The sequence below is a fragment of the Poecilia mexicana genome, unplaced genomic scaffold, assembly GCF_051168715.1.
Source record: "Poecilia mexicana isolate PSO_F unplaced genomic scaffold, ASM5116871v1 scaffold_4, whole genome shotgun sequence".
NCBI classification, from domain to species: domain Eukaryota; kingdom Metazoa; phylum Chordata; class Actinopteri; order Cyprinodontiformes; family Poeciliidae; genus Poecilia; species Poecilia mexicana.
This window is the reverse complement of record NW_028263373.1, coordinates 3,994,489-4,021,033: the sequence shown is the minus strand read 5'-3', so window position 1 is coordinate 4,021,033 and position 26,545 is coordinate 3,994,489. Positions and strand designations below refer to the sequence as shown.

The 26,545-nt window shown below is 37.1% G+C and overlaps 1 protein-coding gene across 1 annotated transcript in view; it reads left to right on the top strand.

The window, feature by feature from the left end:
* The window catches only part of raver2 (ribonucleoprotein, PTB-binding 2), an 88,634-nt gene that overhangs the window by 15,025 nt on the left and 47,064 nt on the right, over positions 1-26,545 (top strand). The window contains exon 2 of the mRNA XM_014992689.2: positions 4,197-4,263. Within this exon, the coding sequence (XP_014848175.2) occupies positions 4,197-4,263 (67 nt within the window). The remainder of the gene's footprint in view (positions 1-4,196; positions 4,264-26,545) is intronic.

Genomic DNA, 26,545 nt, shown 5'->3' with positions numbered 1-26,545 from the left:
TGTGACTTTTATGAAAATATTTCCAATATTTCCATATTTGTTAAAACTGTCATCATGTTGTGACATTATAATAGGAGACAGATAATATCTGGGGGCGGGGGGGACTCCTTCACCTCTTCCCAGTGCTACTGTTGTAGGCTGTAAAAATGCACCAATCCTGGTCAAAAACAACCAGTGAGAGCCAGGAGGAAGGTCCTAGCTGTCAATCAGCTCATGTACGCGCTGCTAAATGTGCTAATTGTGGAGAAACAACTTACGGTTCCAAGAAAACTGACTATTTGCTGTCACAGGTGGCTATGCTAACTAGCCTTAGCATCTATGTTGTGGTGAACCAGCTGAAGCATAGCTTCAAAAGTTAAGGGGCAGGCTATGCACAAGCGTGATTGACAGCGTAAAAACTCTCTCCCAGGCTGTGATTTGTTATTTCTGACTGAGTGGTGTATTTCTGCAGTTAGTACTGGGAGCACTAGGAGTAGTAACTGTTTCTGTTTAATAAAAGTTACATAAAGCAGCTTTAATGCATTACGTAAAGTGAGAGTACCCTCTGTTTGTTTGGTTTGGCTAAACAGGACCTTCAACACATTACTGGGGTCCCTCACATTTACAAGGGCCTTTAAAATAAACAAAAAGAATACCAATCTGAATAAAACCCTTTTTTAAAGTAACATCTAGATGGGTATGTAAGCTGAAATTTTAATAACTGAAAGGCAGAGACTGGCAATAAAAATGGCATATGTTTAACTGTTCAGACTGAGAAGCTCAGAGGAGATGCAGCTTTGTTTGGGCTCTATAAATAGTCTCTAAACATCTTGTTATATGTTGAGAGAGCTGAACTTTCAGCCCAGTTGAAGTGCACAACAGCAAATGGATGCACATTGAAACATAGTAATGCACTCAGTGGGGTAATTTACGCTGGTTTTACTATCACAAAGGGCTCTGGAAGTCACTGAAATAATATTGATCCTTTCCTTCCTGTCTTCTGGTTTTTTTAATGGTTAATTCTCAGTAAATGTGGTGGAGATATAAGGGTGCATAATGGAACATTTTGTTATACAGATTTGTTCCAAAATGATGCAATGATCCATGATGTGCAACATCTCAACTCTGTACAGGAGTAGGCTGGCTGGTTAGATGGATACAAAAAGAGAATAATGTGTCAAATCACCAATACTCATTTTATTACTGCTCTGGGTATTTAATCGCCCCACTGAGGGACAATAAAGGATATTTGTATCCTGTTCTTTTCAGGTTTTAAGGGAAATAATGTGATAAGTTTGTGCATACAGTCTGCCTACATAATCTCCCAAAACATGTTAAATGTGTTTATAACAATATGACCATGAATTGCATCATTATTACAATGCAGAGTTCATGTCTTTATTTTCCTTTTTGAATAGGAGCATAAAATGCATCCTTTATTTTCTGACGGTGAATAAACATACTGAAAACATTAACTGCCATCAAAGCGGTGTCCTCTAAAAACTCATCAGTTCTTGAGAAATGTTATTCAAATAAATGCAATGTTATAGATCTCATCTCTTTGCAATAATACGGATATCTGCTTTTTTGTGCATACAAATGTGGGGTCATTCTGAGCTGTTGGGACAGAGAGGCTGTTCATAGATTACAAGAGTTACAGAGAAGACATAATATCCTCCTTTAAATAAATACAGAATATGAAAAAAGAGAAATAAATCATAAAATTAATAAAACTAATTAAACAATAAGATTGGATATAAATTGACAAATGTAACATAAATGTTGCATTAATACAAATAAATAAACATTAACACTTATTAAATTACTTGGGAAAGTTCTCATGTCTTGTGTTTTTGAATGCTTTATGTGGCATATTAATTATTTTATTGACCCATTTTTTTATTTCTTTATTAATTGACAATTTTAGCAGCATCTGGCCTTCATTGGTCCTCATCTTGAGTCTGAGAATTACAAAAGGTTGCCATCAGTTTTTGAATCCAGCATATCAGAAGAGAGGCACTTAGAACAACAAAAGAACAAGCTGGTATACTTGATTCAGTCTCCCTGTTTGAAAAGCAAACAGAAGTCAGTCGCCTCAAAAATGCAACGCTAGAAATCAGTACTGAACTGGACTCAGTGGAGCTAAAGGTAGACAGAGCATGCAAGAAACCTTCTGGAGACAGACCTGAGTTTTTACAGCCACATAAAGTCTATCAGTAAACCAACTTGCTATCATCTTAAAAACATTGCCAGAATAAAGGTTTTCTTTTGAAAACAGAAAAAAAGGAGAAACTTGGGCTTGCTTTTTCAGTTGGTAGGAATATTGTAATAATTCATTTACAGGTTTCTAAAAAAAAAAAAGAAAATCAATCGAGTACCTGCAGGAACATTGATCATATGTCACCAGTTCTTAAACCACTGCACTGGCTCCCAGCTTTGTAGAAGGAAAGACTTCAAAATTTCTCTATTGGTCTGTAAAGCACTAAACGGCCTTGGCTTGAAATGCATGTTTGAATTACTTGCCAGGCATGAATCATGTAGAGCCCTCAGGTCTTCAGAGACCTATTTGATTTAAAGATCCTCCCCGACCTTTAAATCTTAAGGACTTGCTACAGTTGAGAGCCGAGGGACTCTTGTTCTGCTCTGTTTGGTGTAAACTCTTTGATAAACAGACTTTAAACCTCAGAAACCGTAGTGAGGGAAACTGTTTACAACGATTCTGTACTTTGATACTGGTACCACAATGCAATGAAAGGGGACACAATGGTTCATTTGCAGACCTCGGAGACAGGGATGCAAATTTATCATTTAAATCAGCTGGGCTGGAACAGAAACACAGCATTACTTACCTAGCATGTGCTACCACTTTTGTTTGTACACATCACATTACATAAGGTCAATGCAACAGACCACAACTTATTGCAGTCTTTACTATGGATAACTATAGACCTGCTAGCATGAGTTAAAGGTTCATTTATGTAATGCAGCTTTAGGTATAAATCTGATCTGGTTTTGCTGTGTTTGGACTTGCTGCTAACATTAGCCTTCAGGGAATAGTTTATGTGTTTATGTAAAGCAAGTTCATACCGGCCATCGCTGCGCAATACAACCATGCATCTTGAGTGAATCAATAGAAGTTTACATAAAAAGACATCTTATTTTTCTTGCTTCTCTTGTTTTAGGTCATTTATTTCTATTTGCTAAATGGAACAAGAAAGAGATAATCAGTCAGATTTGTTTATTTGCTCAAATTAGAAGTTCACACACATTTTATCAGTGTTTATCATTATCTTTGTATGCCTTGGGTCAAACATTTTTACGTTTTCTTCCACAAGCCTCTCATTCAGCAGTGAGCAGGAGTACAAGGATCTATTGCTGTATTATTGCATCTTCTTGCTTCTCGTCTTTTCTCACCTCATCATATCCAGTCACCAAAGAGACAAATGCATTTGAGCTGGAGAGAAGGATCTGATTTACAGCTTTGATGCATCAGCGTTCGCCTCTCATGTGGCTTGGAGTTCTTCTGTCCTTGTGTGGCTGAAAGAAAGAAAGCTTTTCATCTTAACAATTTCACTTTTATTAACAAGTAGCTACTTATTTAAAAGAACACTAATTTGTTTATTTTTAATAAGGATAATGAAAAATGTTTGCCTGTGATTAGCAGAACTTGTGAGCTTTATCATTTCAGTTATTTAGGATTCTGTTTAGTCTTTTTTGGTTAATTGCGGCTCCTGAGATCAGTATGAGGAATGAGACTAGCAATCAAATTATGTAAAGAACAAAATGATTCCCTACTTGCAAGTTTAAGAGATGCTGAGGGTTGAATGTTTGAGCAAGTTCAAAGATGAACAAGCACGTTGAGGGCAGTACTGGGCTCTTCTCTCTTTGTATTGTTTGGTTTAATTTGGTGGTGCAATTTATCTAATGTTCTTATCAATCTTATCAATAGAATAATGATTAATTGATAACGTAAAGGGCTAACATAGTATAATAAACTAATCTAAACTAGCAAGACTGAATGTTTCTGACCCTTTGTTTAGACCATTTAGACTAAATGCATTGGCATCATTTGCTTATGTCACCAAATTGAATAAGAAAGATTTCTAATTTTAATAGAAATAAGTGGTTTGGATTCTGTTTAATATTTTAAAACTGATAATTTGAAAGTATTTTGTAAAGCTGTTTTTGTTCTAACTTATATTTATATGTCATTGCAGGAAGTCCATGAAATTCTGAAAGAATATGAGCTGAAGTACTGCTTTGTGGACCGCAACAAAGGCACAGGTATGAATTACAACTGACAAGTCACAAAAACACGACTGTTTCCTAACACCTATGAGTCAGAGGCTTAACTTATCATTTCCAGGTTTTGTGATTAACAACATTAGTCCTTTTGGGACCATGATTCACAACAATAATATCTTGTTATTCTCAATTAATAACACTGTGCCTCTTGCACATTACTTTGCAATTACGTTACAACTAAAGTTCTGCATGACTCTTTCTGAAGAGGTTCTGTTAATGTTTGGCAAGGTTGGAAGTTACACACAGATAAAAGCTTAAAGGCTAGAGTTTATATATTGTCTAATTTAGTAGAAAATTATACATTACCATTTTAAATGGGCTGTGGTTTTAAAAAACATATGTAGTCATTTGCTGGAATCCACTAAACACTTCTTCCTATTATGCATAAACTTGGATACAGAACATCAGGGAACAGTGTGTGAACAGAGACAGTTCAAAGTGTTTTGTTGCAGTCGTGTGTTTAAGATATGCAGACTGGTGCTGTTGTGGAGGATGCCGGATTTTAATAAATGATTACAGAACTTGAGCTGCAGTTTAATATTCCCTCCTGCTGATTTCTCAGTGCAATGCTAATACGCAAAATGAATAAAGGGACATGATGAGGAATTACTGAAAAGTTCTGTGTGACACTAAATTTAGCCAATAAATCACTCTTTGTGCACTGAATGTCAGGAATTTTTTCTTCTCTTGTTAAATATTCGGAGATCTGAAACTATTGAGGTTTTAATCAAGGAAATGATAATAATAATAAAAAAACCCTACCACCGAATTCACTCAACTGAATCACAATGATTGGAATGCTAAATACTGCCTTATTTAAGGAGCTTTTTCATAACTGCATGATGGATCTTTAAACTTTTAAAATATGGTTATTTGAAAGTGACATTTTACAACTGCTTAATTATCTACTATACTTAGTTTTTAGTTATTGATACTTATAAAAAAGGTTAGCTGGAAGAAAAACTGCAAACAAAAATGAACCTTTCCTTGTGCTTGGATTTATTTAATGAATACTATGTGTTTTTTGATTTTATTGAAAATAAGTTGATCTCTTGATATAAATTGAAAGCATTCATTATGTTGTGTCACTCTATAAGCACGGCCTGTTACTGGCATAGTAGTTTATCTGGACTTTAAAAGTCACCGTTTTAAAAGCCATTTCATTTTTCTTGAAATGGTGGATGAAGTGACCTGACATTTTACCTACTGTATGAATTATACTTTTAAGAACTAAAATAAAATCCCAAGTCTCTGCTAACCTTGGTTAACTTTTTCTGATATTTAGAAATGTTTTTGGAAAATATTTATTGCTAATAACATTCCAACAATTTAGAATTCAAAGCAACAACCTGAATTGCACACGTTTAAAAAACAATCTTATTTCTTTAAAAGAATTCATTTTTGGATAGGACAAGTTAGAACAATGTAATTTTTGCTTTGTTTTTTCCCTCTTAGCAAGAACATTATTGTGGCTGCAAATTGGAGGTTTTCTTTCATATCTTCCCAGATGAAGTTACCGGCAGACATGCATGGAACTGTCAAAAATAGAATAACAGAAAATCTGTATTGGCAAAGAAAAACCTAATTGATCTGTCTTTAGTTACTGTTGTGTGGATGAATCGACTAAACCAGCAAAATTTTCTTCTAAATCCTTTTGTAGACCCATTTAAATATAGCTCTACCTGAGAGTTATGTTTTGAAATAACGTGTAAAGCTGTGCTAAGTGTCATTGTGTCCATATTTTCTTCACTTTCTGACAGTTGCTGCTCAGAGGTCTGGAAATAGAAAGAACAGACAAACACACAGATTCGACCCCCTGCCCTGAGAGTGTGTCCCTTTCCAGGGAAATCTTACTTAGTGTCTATATTTAGGCCCTGCAGCCAGCCAAGCACCTGAAACTGAACACTTTTAGAAAGTGGTGGGGACTTGTAAACAGCTGAACTGTCAGAGGAGCAGCCTATTCAAAAGGTTAATGGGGGGCCTGATGGAAAAGTAGTCCTTGTTGGACCTTCAGCCTTGCACCGCCTCCAATTAGGACTCTCCTGCAGGACTCTATTAATGTCGGACATGAAGAACATGACAGCCTGCTTAAAACAAAGTTGAATTTATGTCAAACTTAACATTACAAGCAGAGGCGGCATTTTCCTATTGTTCTCTCCCATTTGCTGTCATTTTGAAGCTGCCTCCTTTCTTTGTCTTACTGTCTCATAAATCAACACATGCACCATTTTTTTCCTTCATTGCTTCCTTCTGTTCACTGGAGAAGTACTCACTTTAATTTCAAGGGCTTGCTTCAGTAAGCTGACAACATAATGTGGAGACTTCTTGTCAGGGTGTTGGCTTATCTGAATGAGGATTGAACATGTTTGTGGAGGCATAAGGATGCAACCTAAAGAGTTCGGAGAAAACTGTGTTCCTTTAAAATTATTTTTCTAGGTAATATTGACATGACTGGTATTAAGACACAACACTGCTGCAGGAGTGAGGCTGGTGGGACGCTTTTTCTGCTCCAAGGCATAAGCATTAATAGTCTCATATTTCTGCTATAAGTCGGTTCCTGTGCAACAACAACTTACATTTTAGGCTCTGCATGTAGAAACTTTTGGTAACTTTAGGATCCTTGTCATGATTTTCTGCTTTTGGAGAGATTGGCAAACTGCTGACATTCAGTTCTAACTTTTTATTTTTACTGAGCATAATGGTAGTTTTCACCAAAGTGAATGACTGAATGAAACGTAGCAAGCCTGCAATAACTGGAAGCAAGGAGGAAAAAGTGAAACTAAATCATAATCCTGCATTCCTGTTACCTTGGAAGTCGGATTTCATGGATAGGTGGGAGGGCATTCTAGCTGAAGTCGGAATTTCCCAGTTCTGAGTTCAACTGGAACGCAGCATAAATAAATGAAATCAGATCTAACCATGAAGGAAAAAAAACATAGACTATACTATTCTGAATAATCAATGGAGAGGTCTTTATTGCCATCACAGCACTCAAACCCTCATAATTGCTGGCCAACTTTTTGCTTGTTTCCACTAATATTTGGAATATTCATCTTTAGTGATGAACTCCAAATCTTAAATTCTCCATTCTTGCCTCCTCAGATTCTGTCAGATTTAGGTCAGAACTCTAACTGAGCCACTCCACAAAAGGTTTCTTACCTCTCGTCAGAGGAAACGTGGGCAAAGTTAAGATGGCTTTAACCATAAATCTAAAACATTTTTTACTTGGCTGTAAAAATGCAAAAATCTCACTTCTAATTTAATTTAATATTTTATGCAGATTTTTTTTAAACACCCCTTCTTTCTGTTGATCGTGATTGTATCCCTTGTTTGAATCATTTAATCAATAATCAACCGAAAACACCTTTCTGAGCAACTTTTAACGCCCAGATATTTTACAGAACTAAACTAATTAAATCATATAAACTGATTGTGTTCCGGTTGCTAAAGCTAGCACAAATCGGCATGTGGTTGGTATGTTTCCTCCTCTACTTGTTTTACCAATCATTGATCAGTCTTCGAGAGACGCTTCTGATTCAGATTAGTATGCGATCGATTGGATGTTCTGCAGTTGAAGTGGTCCAGCTCCTACAGAAACAAACAGGCTTTTTGTGGTCGTTAAAATATTCTTGTAATGTAAGTGGCAGTCAACAGGATGCAACAGGGAGGATCACTGGATAAAGTGTGTGTGTGTGTGTGTGTGTTGGGAGATCCCTGACCCTCTCACTTGGAGGTGTAAAGCACTGATTTCATGCCACTGGAGTGTGTGTGTTGACAGATTTATTTTCCTCTTGACTCCGTGACCCCGCACCCCACACCCCCGCTTGTCACCCTACCACAAACCTTTATCCAACAAACCCAGAGCCTGTTGGTTTATGTGTGATATATGTTGTTGTAAATGTGTGTGTGCTGCCAGAGTTCTGTATACACACCGTGTGAGTCATCAGATTTTGTTCTGGGGGGTTTTAGAGGCAGGGAGACCTAGTTTGGGTCTGTTTTTCTGTGTTTGTGGCGGACTTGCCAACCTCTGGATCAGCTTTCAAGGCAGCTGTATAACATCAACCCAACCGAGTGTTTATAGTCTGACTCACGCTCTTTCCTTTATCCCCTCTGCCTTTTCAGCTTTCAGCTCTCTCCAAACACTCAGTCTGAGAAATATTGTCTGCTTTTTGATAACTTGCGCAATGTTCTGTACACGTAGCATCTGGAATGTCATGCTAAAGTTTAGATTGAGACCCTCTGCATTGCTTACCACTCACACTAGTGAATGTTTACTTTTCTTCATACTGATAAAAAATGTGCTACTGGTGTTGTTATCTCTGTAACTTGCTTCACAGCAATGGTTTATATCAGACTGAGGGTAAAAATGAGTTTTTGTTGAAAGTAAACCATTGTTTTAGACTTTTTTTGTACACTTTTGCGTTGTAAATTTAACAGTAGTGTTCTTAGTTCTGGTGTTGAGCCTTTCTGTCTATATTTTCCTGAAACTTCCAGAACTATTAACTAGGGATAAAAAACAGTTAATTGACTTATGATTAATTGTCGATAAATTGTTTAGATTAAAATTAGTTCCATTCGATTTACTAATAACAACCGCTTAGATCGTTTTATAGCAGAATTTAGCAGCCATCCAGCAGAGGGCGCTGCTGGTTATCCTTCAGTGGAACCAGTTGATACAGAATTAAAGATGGCGGCGGCATCCCAGAACAGGAGAGAGGAACCGATCGAACTAAGAAAGAGCTTGGAATGGTTATTTTTTGAAATATAAACACTCAGCAAACTCCTTAAGTTAGCACCTTAGTGCATATTTAACTGTTCTGCATGACGGAGCACTGCCAATAACTCAACCAAAAACTACTGATGTGCTACGATACATCGATACGATACATCACATGACGAGGATGTCATGTGATGACATCCTCGTAGGATGTCATCACATCCTACGAGGATGTGATGACAGAAAAGCGGAGGGCATGCACAGCAAAATTGTAACATGATATAAAAAAAAACATGGTGCCAAAAAAACAGTTGATTTTGAGAGATTTCTGAGTTTAATAATGTGAGAAAACCACAATTTGTTTATTCAGTCAGTATTTATTAATTAATTTATTTAGGAAAACAATTTGAACTTAATACACCAACACTGCATATTTTGTAAGTATAGGATTGAGGTTTAAATTTAGCAGAAAATTTGTTGCCATCTTTCGTGGCACATCATTCCTGAACTCTAAGGTCAGACTTCTGTCAATTTTAAACCCTAAATGTTAGTTTTTAACCCCATCAACTTATCCAAATGTTTCAGTTGGGTTTAAATACATTATTCTATCCTAATCTTATCATAGTTGCAGTGAAATATTCACATTTTTAAAGGATCATAATTATTTTTTCCCACCACTGTCGGATATTAAAATAGTCCTTGTTTAGGATTAGAATTTTTTAAATGATTTTTATTTAATAGATTTTTAAGATATTTTTGCTTAACTTGAAAGTATTTACATATTCCATGATTATTATACCTTTTATAGAAAGAGTACTATGTCATGTCTTTATAAGCTTTTGACTCCTCCCACTGCTCTGTCCACAACTTTTACTAACCTTAAAGGTTCAATAGTCGTTGGTGAACCAGGGTTTTACCAGAGTGCAGCAGCAGGTGGGGGGATGGAGGTTTACTGAGGCAGCAGAGTGTAATCAATCTGGGCTCGCGTTGTTGCCGGGCTCTCGGCAGAGAATTATCCATGAATGAGCTTTAGCTGGGCTGAGTAATCTGTTCATCTATCTTCCAGGACTGGGCTGGCTGTGATGTAATGCGTTCTGCTGTAACAAAGGAGGTGATCAACAAGTCAGAAGGTTCATTTGGCCCCGAGGTTAAACTGGAGATCCGTTGAATTTTTCATGACGTGATATGATGTGCGTACAAGTCACTGTGCTCGACTGAAAGTCTTACATTGGTTTTTTTTTTTCCCACTCTGCAAAATTATTTTGTTCAACGAAGATAACATACAGCAGATTTCTTATCATTAAAGTCAAAAGAAGTGTTTTTTTCTTTGTTTCCCTCACCTCAGAGGCTAAAATATGCAAATGAGCCATGAATTGGTTTATATTTATTTCTATTGTTAGCATCACCTTCTGGGCTTTAATAAAATCCAAACAAAATATTATTAATTATATAAGAAGTTAAAGGGTTTTGTAAAATTTGTGTTCCTAACAGAAAATATTGGTTTTGGTTATGAAATCATTTCACAGCCGTAGTCTTAATTAGTCTTTTCATCAGTCAGAGTCCATTAGTCTTTTACAATGAGCAGTATTAACGAGCTCAAACAAAGTAGACCTGGAGAGATTTCAGGCAGCGATGGCATCCATTCCCCCCAGGCTTCTTCTTCAGGTCAGCTGCAGTCGTTTTTCACTCATATTCAAACACTAGTTGTGGTATTTAAGGACCCCCATATGGGTGAAATTCAGCTGTCTACCAGGTATAGATCAAAAATTGCACCATTTCCCCCAAGGAGCCAGAAACGGGCTGCAGTTTTTTATGTGTAATTGGTGTGAAATTCAAAGATGTTCCCTGAGCTGAGAGGTTCACATTCAGAGGCACAGAAACACAGCCGATCATGCAAAGCACTCACTACCACAGCCTCCTGGGAAAACGAATGGCTGGTTTAAAAACATATGCATTTGTGTGCTTAGAGAAGTCAATGAAAAGTCCTTAGAAAGAAATTGAAGAGGTCTTATTTTCAAATTGTCTCTTATCCAAAGCAAGAGTGGAAAAACGAAAACAAAATATATATAATATATATATATATAAAACCATCTTTTTAATGGTTTACATGTCTTCAAGTAAAATATTTTCATAATGCAGCAGCACGATCTCACCCTGATAATTGTAGAAAGTTCAACCTTTAATCTGAGCAAATTGTGTGGAGAAATAACACACAAATTATTTTCTCCCATAACAGTTCCTCCAAGAAAATAGCTCCCAACCTTAACATCCACAGTCAGAGCTGTGAATAAACTGTTTAAAACCACCGAAACTGTGACGAACGCAGCAGTGCAAGATCCATGTTTCACTTCCCACCATGCTAGGTGAGCATGATGGTGAAGCAGGAAGATGTTAATATTCACTGTTATTTAATTTCTCTGTAGCTTTAGTAAAGTTGATTATTTAAGAGAACTGCATCAACAAGTGGCAACCCCCAAGTCTCCAAAAAAAAAGAAGCTATAGATAGCATCTACATGGCAATCAGTTGGGTTGGAGGCATGCTAATCAAAAATCGATTCTGTCCAACAATCAGAAACAAACTTTACTAAAGTTCACTAGCTGTGTTTCCATCTATATTTTTATGTGTATTTTCAAGTATTATATTAAGAAAAAGGTTGTTCAGAATCCTAAAATTCTAAATGAGTCTCTAAAATAACAGTGTTTAAGCTTGCTTGAAGCAGTTGTTGGGTTTCATGAAAAAAAAATAATTAACCTGAAGGGAGATGAAAACAAATTTGCCACAAAACTGATAAAGGGTCATCATTAAGTCTTTCAGAAGGTCAATGGACCAAAGCTAATAGAAATTGCTGAAGAGGCACAACATTACCTTTAGTAGTCTTTTCATTTCGCAGACATTAAGCTAAAACTGATGGAGCCATTCTATTACCGTGACTGGATCTTCTGTGTTTGCTCAAATTACAAGTCAAGGTCAACGTGCGCTACACCATAATAACATAATACAGTTACCTCTTATGAAACAAGCAATAACCATTACACTGTGTCAAAGGCCATCATCAAAATCATTTAGCAAATATACATAAAATATGTTGACCAGAGTTCCAGTTACTAAGAATCAAAGGTAACTCGAAACTGCTGGGTTTTCAGCCTTGGTTTAAAGGATCTCAGCGTTTCAGCACTTATGCAGTTTTCTAGAACAAAAGTCTATAAAGTATTTGGTGTAATGTCAGACACAATGAAGACACCAGACAGACTTCCAATGAGCATTGGGTTGTCTGGTGGTTGGTGGCAAGTTTTGTCCATTCTTGTTCACACATGTTGCTCTTCACAGAAGAGATTTCATACAGTAGAAGCACCTGAACTTCTGCAGCAACTGATTCTGATAAACAAGTGAAGCTCTCCCTGTCTAAGTGTCTGAGCTGCTGTTCTCTCTGCTGGATCCTCTCCAGCCTCGACTGATTGAAACGCACTGCTCCGAGGAGCTTCGGTATGCATGGTCTGCACCTCATGACCATATCCGTCCACGGATCCATTCTCTTCTGTTGGACTTATTAGGGCATTCTGATGAGTGTTTATTTTAGTGCACATTGTGTTAAAGGGACTCCCTGGATTCCCTGACTGATTGTTTCTATCCCAGATTTTCCATTGAGGACATTACCTGTGGCGCTCTGCTTTTTTTCTACACTTGTAGACAAGATGTTGCTTCAAGAAAAGCTCCTTTAGTTCAGCCACCTCCTTTAATTTTTGCCTTCTTACCTTGTTTGACTGCACTGGTCTCTGTATGTTAGATTTTTACAGTTGCTACTGCTTCCTCCTATTACCACACGGGAAGTGCTTTACCAGAAGACTGTTGGGGAGACTAAATTCTGTAACCTGAACATCTAACAAGATTATCCACAGATTTCAGTCTGATCTGCTGGCATTCCTTTAGACATAATGACATTGTAGCTTTATTTGAGTTTGATTTAAATGTTGAGCTTTAAAGTGTGTCTGTTCACCTGCTGCTTCAATCTTCATCAAGGATGTTTGTGAAATTGCTTGATCAACTGTGTACCCGTTTTGTCCAAATGCGTTATGAGTTTATTGCTTGCATGATCAGTTTCTTCTCTCATTTTTAGGGATCCAAATGGAGACTTTTTTTTTTTTTTTCTTTTTAATTGTCTCTCAAACATTGACAAAAAAAAGTTTTGGCTTAACTTGCACAAAAAACAAAAAAACTGAGAAAAAATTTGAGGCTTGTTTTGGTTGAGCATCTGGTGTCAACTGCTAAGACAATGCCAGTCTACCTGTCAGAAACCCAGACATGCAGCTCGACGGGCACAAATTTCCATATGAACCCACAAACGGAGGAGAGGAAGGTGCCTGCCACCCTGCCTGGCATCCGTCTATCTAGCCATGCACTTTGAACATCTCGCTTCCACACAATGCTACTCGACCAGAAGTATGTGCAGTAATTTGGCCATGCTGCGGAACAAGGGATCTGGGGATACAATGGTGAGTGTTATCCGGGGAATCCCTGCTTTTCAATGAAGGCCTTTGTGCTTGTTGTTTTTCTGTGCAGTAATGAAGACAGTACATGCTGGCAGAGAGCTCACTGGCCCCTCGCTTTGTGTTTTTGTGATGATGTGGATGTAATGTTGACGAAAAAAGATACAGATCAAAGCTTTACTTGTAATAGTAAAGCTTTTTTGTTCTCTCTGCCGATTGCCATTTACATCAAATATGAATCATATGCCCAGTTGTTTCCCTTCTCCTTTTAAAGAGAGCCACATGCATCCTTTGGGTTACTGTTGTTTACCACTGATGATGCAGTTGTCTGGTAAGGTCCACTTAGCTGATGTGAACCAAATGTGGAAATTTGTGGATATCCACAGAGATATTAGCAGATTTTTATCTTTGCTCAGGTCTGACCAGGTGCCAGTCTTTATTGAATTAATGGACACCTCAAATCTAAGCACTACCAGGTATCGGTAACACCACCACTCTTTGGTGAGGAGGATAGTACTTACGGAAGACAAGTCAACTTTAGCCATTGTCCATGGCTGCATACATATCTCTAGCTGGTTTTTCTTCGCTGGAGTTTGGTGGATTCTTAGGTCAGCGGACTATGAATCGAAATTAAGAATTTAAATTTAAACAACTCCAGGAAAATTTAAATGTCACTCCTGGTTCGAGTTGATTTTCAAGACTCAATGCCCAACCCCACCTCCCCATAGATTGTTCTGGATCATTGTGATTTTGTTCAAATCGCCATCAAACTCCGTCAAACTTTGATGAAATGTACTTTTAAAAATTGTTTATATTTATATGTTTTCAAGCTGTAGGAGCTGGAAAAAGTTTTTCCCCCTCTGGGTTTAGGGGTGTAAATGATGGAAATGTCATGCAAAATGTATTCCTCCTTCACTCTCCCTCCCAGAAATCTGCAAAATAAAGATGCAGCCAGACGTCTAACTTGAAAAAATGTTCTGGAATATTAAGATCTTCCGTTATGTAAGCCTTGTGCCAAAAGCCATCATGTTACTTCTTAATGATTTAGATAAAAATCATTTGTATGCGACCAGTCATGTAACTGCCACTGCCTGACTGCATGGTCAGAGCAATTATTCAGATTAGGGAAATCGAGGTCTGACTTGATGGTGTGGATCTAGAGCAGAGCTTGACATGCGTGTTTTGTCTGATTACTTTATTTGGTTGTGATGTCGTCAAAGATGGGGAGTGAAAGGAAAAGTTGCACCAGTTTTGGGCCACTGAGACTTTAACTAAGGATATTGCAGTTCTGTGGTCTTCAGCCTAATCATTAGGCTACCAGGACAGCATGTCTGGGTTTTTTTGTCAGTGCGTGTGTTTGGGGTTCTCGCAGGACTTGAACAGCAGCTGCTGGAGTAACAAAGTCAACACAGCTCTTTTTCTGTTATTCACCTTTTTGTTCTCTGTCTTCCTGTCTTGAGCTACAGCAACCCGAGTCCATCTAATTGCTTCCCTGGACAGCAGCTTGTCACCGCTCTCCCTCCTTCATCGCCTCCATCTTCTTCTCCTCTGTCTCTCTCTGTCATCATCTGTCCATCTGTCCACTTGTGAATCACTAAATGCAAATCAGCACAAGCCATGCAAATGCGGTGCGGCTGTTATCTTTGATGGCACAAACACTTCAAAACACACATTTTATCTTTTTGTCTGCACACTTTTTTTTCTGTTTATTGAAATGTTTTGTACATTCTAAACAGGGCAAGTCTGCTCTGGTTTGATTAAGGAGCTACTATGTTCAAAGTCCCCGAGTCTGTTGGACAACTAGAGAATCTTAAGATTTATGTAAATATGATTGTTCAGTTTTTTGCGAAGTCCCAAAATCATTCAGTCCATTTTCTCAGTGCATTTTGTGCAAAACACTACCTTTAAAACCAAACAAATAATCCACTTCACCCTTCTAAATACCCACAATCAGATGGGAGTAAATAAGTTGGCACATAAACCACCAGATTGCACGTTAAGCAACAGCTGTCATTAAATATGTGCCATTCTTTCTCTCTTCCAGAAGAGTACACTTTCTTGAATTCAAAATCTATCAATTGATCTTCGACTCAGCTCTTTGAAGATGAAGTGTCACTTTGGCTTTGAAGGACTATCATTACTTATTTTAGAAAGTCAGGCTTGTACTCAACAGTGTGCAGAGAAGTGGTGGGGATCAGACTGTTTAAACGCCATCAGCCTTAGAAAAAAGACAAATCTGAAATTTTAACTTCTCCATTGAGTACTGTACACTTACACAGGTTGGTACAGTGTGGAAAAGATGTACCTAACCCTTCAACCTTTTTCTCTGTGGGGGTCCAAGGTTGAGCACAGCAGGTAGACTCTGAGGGTCACGCTGCAGCAGTGAGACAGTCCATTAATTTCCCTGTTGGGGAGAAATTAACACAATTTTAACGGAGGTTCTGGTGAATATAAGATTAAAGTTACCCTCTTAGTTTCTGGTTTTCAAAAATAAGCTTTTAAAGTTGATCCTATTTTGAATGTAAAACGGCTGTTCTGTTATCTTGAGTGTGCACACTTCTGGTTTTTACTTGGATGTTCTATGCTTTTTATTAATAACACATACAATTCAGTGTTCAGAGTGTTCCTGTGTTTGTATGTTTCTTATCAAAATGGAGTGCGTCTCTCTCTCTCTCTGTCATTACATTCATGTGACCGTCCACATCAAGAATAGGATGAGAAAGAAATGAGAAATCTCTGGATATGCAAAGGTGGTTCCATCAGAGCGAGCTTATCTGCACACACACCAGCGCACTTAAAAAAAAACACAGCTAAATGCACACGTGACCTCACATTTGTGATTTAAAAACTTTGTTATAAATCACATAGTTAAGATACATGCCACACGACGCAACATGTACTGTGGAGGCCTGATAGTTAAGGTGAGTGTTATCAGGGCTCCCAGCCATGCTGCTGTTTGTGGAGCACGCAAATGCACGCCAAAGATAAGGAGTGCTCATAACCAGCCGACCACAACCAAGCTCTCGCTCGTGCGCGCACACACACGCACGCACACACACACACACACGCAGTTTCAGGCTCCATCAGAAGAGGAAGTACATCTCATGTTGCCTCGGTGAGGTACTATCAAGATGTAGTTTTGAATATTCATTATGTCCTGTTTGTTCCAGTGTGTTGTTCTATATAAACAAGGTATCTACCTTTTCTACAGTCCTTGTGAATTTGTAAATTTAACAGTCAAAACATCCACTGATGATTAGCAGTATGTTGTCATTCTGGGATTCATTTTCTATATTTATAGGTTGAATTTACAGATTCTACAGCTTCAGAGTTGTCAATTCTTTTATTTATTGATTGATTTTTTTTGTAAGACTTGAAAAGCTATCAAAATCTTGCTTAAAAAAGATTAGTTATATTCTGCCATATTCACAATATAGAAAAACACACAATTTAACATTACTTTTAATGGAATAAAAATGCTATTAAAGCATGCTGCGAAATGCATTGAAGCAAATTGTGCATTGTTTATTTGTAATAATAGTATATGACTAAATCCACTCAGTGAATAAAATATAAAGGAATGCTTGTTTGTCAGCTAGTTAATAGTATGTGTTTATTGTTCTGGCAGTCAGACCACATTATGTTTTTATTGCATTAATTAATATACTTGTGGACTTTTACAGAATAGAATTAGACAAAGGCAGGTGTAAGATTCTTATGGTTTCCTGGAATGACAGCATCTAAATACAGATATGATTGCTTTGATTAAAACAGGACAGCAATATTTTCCCTTACTGATTCTAAATATACTATTATAGGTGTAATAATGTTATACATATTACACACATAAAAATGGAATAAAAACCTGCTTAGGAGTAATATAAAGTACTAATTGTGCAGATTTTAATATATTACTTTCTTGCCATCTTACTTTCAGAAAGTAGAGTACGAAAAGCTTATTTTAGCTGGTTAATTAGACAGGCTGTATGCTTATTTTGCCATCCAGCAATCTGCTGCCAAACATAGATGTTACCTTGATACTGGTAACCTGCCCAAGTCTAATTTTAATGCATAAATACATGAACATTTTGTGATGTATAAAATGATCTTATTTTATATTACCCTACTCAGTTGCACATTTCTTTTTATATGGGAATGCTATTTTTAATAACTGTACAGCTGTAGATTTGCTCTCACTGTACAGTCTCTTATATTTTTTGTTTATATGTTTTTACCTTTGTGGGAAGCTGTATGCTTCCATTTGCCTGTCACTTTGCTGTTGGCATACCTGAGTTTCCCCACTGAGGAACAACGAAGGATATTTCTCGTCTATTCTATGCCGTCGTAGCCTGAATAGAACATGCTTTCATTTCTCCACAGGGAAGCTGCTGCTTATTGCTTTTGCATCACACCAACTGTAAGCCAGAAAAACAATAAATGGTTTCCTCAAAATCAAAACCTTACCATAGTGTGACCTCATATCAATCTGCAAATGAACATTCCACACATGGGCAATAAATAGGTTTTTCAGCACACTGAGGTATTGCTTAACCCACAAACATTAACATGCATTATTTAATAAACTGGTAATGGAACAAATGAGTTTTTGAACTGTTTGTGTTTGCAGTTGTGGGATTGAGATCTTCCATATGCGAGAGAATTGTTAACTTTTCTGCTTTTCCTTTAAGCCCATTAGATATGACTCCATGAATGAGACGAGCTAGCTTAGATTATAGTTTACAGTGAAATTTACTTAATACTGACATCTCATATCTAATGACGCCCCAAAGTACGGCAGACTAAACATTATTCTCTGATTTACACCAAACACTTCACGTATTGTTTCTGATTTAATATATATATATAAAAAAAACTTTCAAACTTGACGTTTGAATGTTTTTCAATGAAACAATTATGCTTTGAGAAGAAACTGTAAAATTCATCAAGTCATGGCTTAGTTGTCAGGAAAGAGAATATCCATACAGCCTATTTTTGCATCCGACAATCATGATCAAGTTTCTGGAAGCTTAAGCTTTCTCCCCAGTTTGACCTTAAGGTTCTAGTTGGAGCCGTTTCCAGAATCTTCCCTGCTAGACAGGCTTCTTTTCAATCCTGATTGACATGTCATACTAGGCTGATTATTGATACCTGAAGAGATCCTTACAGAGATGGCACTTCCTTTTGCCCTCAGCACCTGGTCATGCCAACAGCAATAACTGCCCTCTGCCAGGGCGACTTGGCAGTTTGTCGGATCTGCATCCATGGCACAGTGGGGTTGCTGGGCTTTCTGCTTCTGGACCCAAGGAAAGAGATAATGCTTAGCCATCCAGAGAAAATCCCTGGATTTTCACCTTTAATAAAATGAGCTTAATCTTCAAAGACATTGTAACTTAAAACTGAAAAACTCTGGTGTAGAATCAATTCAGAAACCAGCCTCATTACTAGCTTTGGATGAGTTCCTATTTATATTCTTTGTTTTGTATTAATGACTTGGATGTCAGCTCTATTAAGGTGTTGCTGTCTAAGAGGTCAGAATTGGACTCAAAAGACTGAAATTACCAGTTGATTACATCTGTGGGAACCCTTGAGAACCCGGACATAGCAAAACATAAAAAACAGATCCGCCTTGTAGATGATTTTGTAGAACTTTGCAGATGAAGCTGTTTTTACATTTGGTGTGTATGTTTGTAAGGTTTCTGAAAAATCTTTTTTGCATTATTTGTGAGTGTAAATATGTTTTAGACACTGTACTGATCACCCCCCCCCCCCCCCAAAAAAAAAATGAAAAGACTTTTGAATAATGTGAGTGAACCTCAGAGATTTGCTCAATCAAGGTTTTTCAAATTGTGGTATTTGGTGACCCTGTTGGGGGAACTTACAATGCTATAAGATTGAAAATCTGCATAAAGGACTGAAGAATATGGTTAAATCTCTAAATTAGGGTTAAAAAAAACCCCAACTACTTTTGGTTTGTAAATAGAAATATTGTAATATTACAACACGGTAGCTTACAGGATTAAATCTGATTGTTAAATTGAAAGAAAATGTATTTTTTGGGAATAAATTAGAATTCATTTTAATCGGTATTACTCAAACTTTAGAAGGATTATGTGGGACAATATGTTAATGGATCAACTAAAGCTTGTTTACTTTTCTGATTTGAATAAATGTAAAGGTGCTACCGCTTAAAATGATTACATAAAAAATATTAATCTTCAAATTTCGACTGGAATGTTTTTCCCTTTGAATTGGACATTGAGGATCACAAATATAAAAACCAAAGCAAGACTGTGAAGCAAGTGGATTAAACATTAAGAAATTGATTAATCAGAAATGTAGGTAACTAAATTAATGAATAAAGATTAAAGATAAGGACTGAGAGGATGATTAAGGAAAATGGTTAGTAAAAGGAAAGTGTGAAATGTCAGAAAAATGGAAAGGAACATGAGAGGAATCAATACTAAACTGAGTGATCAGCTTATCTAAGCACCTTATCGAAGCTTTTACTGTCAGTGTTAAACTTTCTAAATGTCAGGCTGTAAATTTGGCTGCCGCATCATCCCAGATCTGAAGAATCTGAAGACGGAGTGCATTATATTATGCATATCCGTCTTATCAGCTGAAATGGAAATCTACATGCATACTACAAAATGTTTGTAAATGATGCTGAAGCATGCATCCGTTTTTAGAGCAAAATGCCTCTAAGAGTAGCTGAGCAGCTGAGCGAACAATGGAGCCGTGGGTGGAAGAGTGGGCGGCTGGTTGAAAAGAGGCAGAGTGTTAGATCCACTCAGCTCTGCCTCTGATACATTTCATCCAGCCATCCTTTTGGTTTTCCACCTTCCTCATCCAGCCACAGATCAAACACAGTGGCTTCCAAACTCATGTGCAATTTAAATGCTGCTTCCAGAGTCGATTCTCAAATGAAGAATCTCGGTTTAACCTCAGAGGTTAAACCAAGATTAGAGGCGTTTTGTTGCAATGTTATTTAAAATTTTTGTTTTTTAAAACTAATCTTCATTTATTATTTTATTGAAAGGTCAGGACAGGGCCATTTGCTATGTGTGGTGTAATACTTTACAAAACAAGAGCTTTCTGCTCTCGGCACTGGAAATGGCAGGTTTATCATCTTTACTAAAGATGGAACAGGGTTATTTCTTAGGAGGCAAAATAAAATAAGTTTTAGTCTCTTTTTTTTAAGTTTTACTTTTGGCTGAAATAGAACTTTAAAATATAAAGATCAAAATAAATTAAAGTCAAAAGCTTGATATAGAACTCTCTGGGAAAAATGTTAGCTGGTAAAATTAAATATGACAATCCCTTTATTTCTCCCCAAATACAAAACCTTTTTTTAAATTAATTTCTGACAACAAGGACCAAAGGTCTGAATCCTCCACTTAGTGCTGTGAGAGTGCCTATCTGTTGGAGGAGTGTGTAGGACTGACGGATAGGGAAGTTGTTTGTAATGATGGAAAGGAGTGTGTGGGAGGACCAGCGTGTTTGAAGAGAGAAGGACGCTGCTCCTCTGAAGTGTTTACTAATGTTGAACAGGAGCAGGAAGAAGTAAAGCCACTGAGATTCAAAAGGTGATGAGGTTTTTTTTATTTGTGCCACAGAGGTGAGCGGTACTGATTTATGGAAAGGTTCTGTATGCAGAAAGCCAAGTTGCTACTTGGCTTTTTATCCGGTCTTATCCCTCGACTTAATCCTTAGTCCTTTTATGAATTGTTTGTAAGAGGAAAATACTGTTTGGGTAGCATTTTACATAAAAGCAGTGGTCCCCACAGACAGCGTCGGGTGTGATCTGAGGATTTATACACTTTGCAGCGAAGTCACAAACATCCCTGGGGGCTTCATTGTGTGGAGGATTCGGAGGAGACTGTGTGTAAGAAACAGATCCATAGAGAGCTTATCCTCTCTGACACGTCAGCCTTGGCTTCTACGCCGTAAAACAAACTGTGTCTGCTTTAAAATAGCAAATACAGTGTCATCTCTAAATAGTTATTTGGATTTAAAACAAATAAAACTAACATTGTTTCTCAAGTTCTTGCTTTGGCAGAGAATTGCACAAAAGTCTGCATTTCTACAGTTAGCAGCAGGACTCTTCTGGATAACATTTGGGTTTTTAAGCTGATTTTCATTGTTTTCCTCAAGTTTTAGTCAAATGCACCCCAATAAAAATAAGATTCAATAACAATCATGTCATTTGATACATATATACAGTTGAAACCATACACTGGATAACATACACATTTTTTCCTCACTGTCTGAAGTTAAATCAGGTCAAAAATCTTTTTAGGTCAGAATTACCAAATTATTTATATTTGCTAAATGCTATTAAACTTAGCAAAAACATTTTTGTTTGGAGTTGCAGACACCAACTTATTTATTTATTTTTTATTTTTTGGCTTTATGTATTTTTTTAAGCTTCAAAAATTAGCTTGTTGTCTTTATCCACATCCATCGACAATAATGTTTGTAAATTATTGTATTTTGTTATCAATGAATGTGATTTAATGCATCATTAGTTAACTATTTAGGCGATGGAGTATGCATGTAGGTGTGAAGGTATTTTTCATCATTCTTTCTTACCTGAATTTGTTCATCTCATATCAAAGCCATCGTACAAAGACAACCCTGGGAGAAGTGAGTCTTTACCAAAGAGAGTTCTCCTTCTGAAGCTTTCATCTTGGCCTTGGGGGCTCGGATGAAACAGCAGGACCTTCTTGCACCCAGCTTGAGAACCTGCCCCTCGAGTTTCCAGGTCTGCTGTGCGCCTTGTAGCTCCCCTGTCTTTTAATTAGCTCTTTCAACAGGAGAAAGTGGCAGCAGAATTGTAGCCTGGGAGGTAATTTCAGTTGACTATTTCTTTTTTTCCCCAGTGCCCCTGCACATTCTTCATGGGAATAATCTACATGTGAAAAAAAAATCAACGCATTCAGAAGCAGAGACCCATAATTAAGATGTGGCACTTCTGTAATTTTTTTTTCTTCCTCCTCCTTTTGTAGTCAAAGTTCACCGGGTAGCCCACTCAGTGATTGGCAGGATGTGAATTATAAAATTATTTTGTGAGCTATTTGAATGTCAGAGGTCTCCTTGTCACTGCTGGAGAACGTACTGAGCAGGATTTAAAGCCAGCCTCCGCCTGACAGGCACCGAAGTCATTAGAGGAAACAGAAAGAGCTCTACCATGAAACCCAAAGTATATTTTCTTAATCTCCTTGTAATGCCTGATTTTAGGTACCATACTTAATGAGTTAGGTTTTCCACTTTGAGATCTATATTTGTAAGGGTGTTAAATGGGGTTTGAGGAAATTGATTTGGGTGGAGATGCATGCAGGCGCATGGATGTGGAAAGGCTATCGGAAAAGTTGAGAAAGAACAGAAGACAGATGTTAGTAGATACAGCAATCAGGGTAAGAGTAGCTGAGCAAACAAGGCACAAATGCATAAACAGAGGAGTAAAGATAAACTGTAGATACAAAGGAGTGTAACAAGACATGCAATTCATGGTTCAGCACATTTCTAATGTAGTTACAATGAGAGAAACAATGAGAGAAACGACACAAAATGTAACTTTATCTTTATTCAGATGTTCAAAAACGAGAACTGACTAAAAACAATTCTCTTATTTGTAATTTTTTAAGTGAACATTTATAAACCCTTCCAGATCAACAATGCTCTGCAATTCAGATGGGAAGATTTTGTCTTCAAATAAGGCCTGTGCAAAATAAATGCTCACTAAAAGCAGTGTGTTAGGGTGCAGGACACAAAACAAACAAGTTATTTGGTTTCAGTTTAATCTTCAAGATGCACAGCATGTAAAAATCTGGCTTAAAAAGTTGGTGAAAATGACTTCCTAATATGCTGCTGCTTTCATGTTTAAAACCAACTATTGGCACAAATATTGCCTGCAACCAAACCTTCTGATTTTATTTACGTCGACCCAATCTGAATTTCTTTGGGGTCCCTCATGCATTGGCCTCAAAATGATATGATTTTTTAAGACATTTATATTTGGAATGTATTACAAGAAACAAAAAAGAAACATAAAAGAGTAAACTGTGATATTTTCTCTGAAAACTTCACTCTTCAAATGGTCTTCCTCTACTTGGGTTTATGAATAAACTGGTCACAGTTGTCAGAAACGGAAGAGAATGGATTGCATGGATTTAATCCCTTGTAGAAACAATACCTCAAGTTAAATGTAAGCTTTTATTTATTTATGCTGTCATTATATATTTTAATTAGACAGTTCTAATGATGGTGGTCTTTGATACAAAATGAATGATACACCTCTGATCAACTTCCTGCACAGGTAGCAAAGTAAATTGTTTTGCATTTTACGTTGCTGGATGGTAACCGTATTGTAAGATGAGCTTCAACATGCAAAACAAAAAAGCAGAAGACTAAAAAACCAGCATGTTTTATTATATAATCCAGAAAACGTCTGGTCATGACTAAAAACAATCAAAAGACGGGCAGTAATATTTAACCCAGAGTTCAACATTTTGCTTAGACCTGGTTGCTGCTAGTAATGATGCCCCATCATGTGGTTAAGATGACTTCTATAAGGACATCCATGGTTTATAACTGTGGTCTTTCAAATAACTAATATACATTCCACCCACTATTAATCCCCTGCATTTATTGTTCGTACCAGCAAACAATGCGGATACCTTTCACAACATCTTAGTGCTCTAGGGCGTATCCTAGCAACACATTCAGACAAAACGTTTGATTGTCTTTTGGAGACACAACCCATGACTCACGGACAGTGAGTGGATCTGTTGCTGAGACTGATTAGAAACAACGTGTAGCATAAGGAAGATTGGCTGGAACTTTGGTTGATGCTTTGCACTGATTTCTCAAAAGGCAACACACATTGATAATGCTGTAAAATATGAGACAATTCCACTACATCAGAACAATGTAAACACCAAAACAGATTTGTGTTGAGGGGGTTTGCTGAATTAATTTAACGTGACTCTGATTTCCAAATCAACCTTTTTTGACGTTCTTTTTAATATTTTGCTTGCATGACCCTACTGCCTGTTTGACCTGCTCTTATCTTTCATCATGCACAATACAAGGGGCATTTACTGTCTCTTTCTGTGGCATCAGTGTTTGTTTTTCCTCCCAGTGGATTCTGTGTTTGAGGATTCTGTCTGTGGGTTGAGCTGGTATTCAGATTCTTATTTAAGCTTTGATGTAAGATAAAAGCCATGATCACCAGCAGGTGAGTGGGGATGTTGTGGATCAGAGGAAAGTCCACTTCCACACTCTGCTCTGCATGTTTTGTTGTCAGACATTTTTCTTTGATCTCCTGCATCTCAGAAGAAAGGAACATTTATAGTTTACATTAAGGCAATATTTATATACCTCTTGCACTTGCTCCTTATTGAAGGAGATCATTAACAGCTGTGTGAGAATTTAGATTAGCAATCGGGTGAAAAACCCCTGAACATATTGTCAGTGTTTGGGCAAATTGGCTTTAATTAATTGAATTCTACTTTTGCAGCTACAGTAATTTTCTTGAAATGTCAAACGTTGAACCTTCAGGACTTTGGCTATTTTTGAAGTTTTTCCTTTCATCTTGGGTGAGTGACTGCATAGCTAAACTCAGCTCCATGAAGTAAGTGCTGAAGTCTCTTTAGCCACCTTGTTTTTTTTTGTTTGTTTTGTTTTGTTTTGTTTTTTTAATTGCCATTTTCATTCATGTATTATTGACTGTTACCAAACAGCAGTCTTATATAAACAACCACAGATTTTTATGTAATTATGTTACATTTGGTTGTAGGACCAACTAGATATTTTGGTCAGAACTTTGAAACTTTTTTTTTATGCCGACTGAGGATGGAATGATGAAAATGCCCTGTTATTAAGATCTAAGTCTGGAAGGCACATGGCCACATTAGGTGTTCAAGTATACAAATTTGCATGTTTGTTTTTACACTGATTTCGAAGCTTAAAATTGCTTCAGCGACCTGAGGAGTGAGGCTGTTTTCCACTTCAGAGCTTTAGCCTGAACTTTAGCCAAGACAATTTTCAGCGACGCCTGCTTTGTCTCTGAAAGCAGGATGGTGCCTGGTAGTATTAAACTCTGGAAGGTTTAGAGGCTGATTGCCAAGCTTCAAAAAGAAAAAAAAAAAAAGTCACCTGGATAAAATTGAAAGCTGAATTGAAGTATAAATGTTTGCAAAATCACAATCACCGTATAATATTTAGTTGGATATCCTGGTTATATATTTGGGTAGTTGAAAAGTCTGTAGCTGTTCTTCATGACCACCATCTCTATATATCAAGTTTTTAACAGGCTAAAGTTATGTGAGCTTTAGCATTGTAGGGAAATTACAATATCCCAACAGAGAGCCAGCAAAATATGGGTTAATCAATGTTAATATGATGTTTTCTTGAATTTGTGCTGCCCTGTTGGGTGATTATTGACACCAATAAAAATATAAAGTCCATAAAGTCCAGGTACTCAATGTGCATCAATTCATATTTGCCTGTGCCTGTTTTGACGGTCAGTGATTTTGTATGTATCTTCTCTTTGGCTTAATCAATCAATCAATCAATCATTGAAAACATTAAAGATAAACAGTGACAGACCAGATACAACCAGTTTCACTGCAAACACTGAAAATACAAAAACAAAAGTATCTGCTTTGCAGTTTCTATTAGAGTTATGCCAAAGGGTTATTGCAGAGGTATTTTTTTTATGAGATTGTATTTTGGCATGAATCTAAAAGATACCACATTGCCAAAAGTGTTAATATGTTCAAATCTGTTCCCTATCCAGTTTGAACAGAGTTTAGCACCAAGCCGTGCAGGCTGCTTCTGCAAAAAGTTGGTGAAAGTTTTAGTCACTCCCAGCAACTCGGTGAGCGTAAGCCTATTTTACAGTCTATAGTTAGCGGTAGTAAAAAGCAGAACCAATTGGGAACAACAGCAACTGAACCATGAAGTGAAATCACAGAGCAGGAATGGCAGATGCCAAGATGCAGAGTTGATGGCTACAGACAGAGAAACTTAATGTGGCCTCCAGATTAGCTCAAG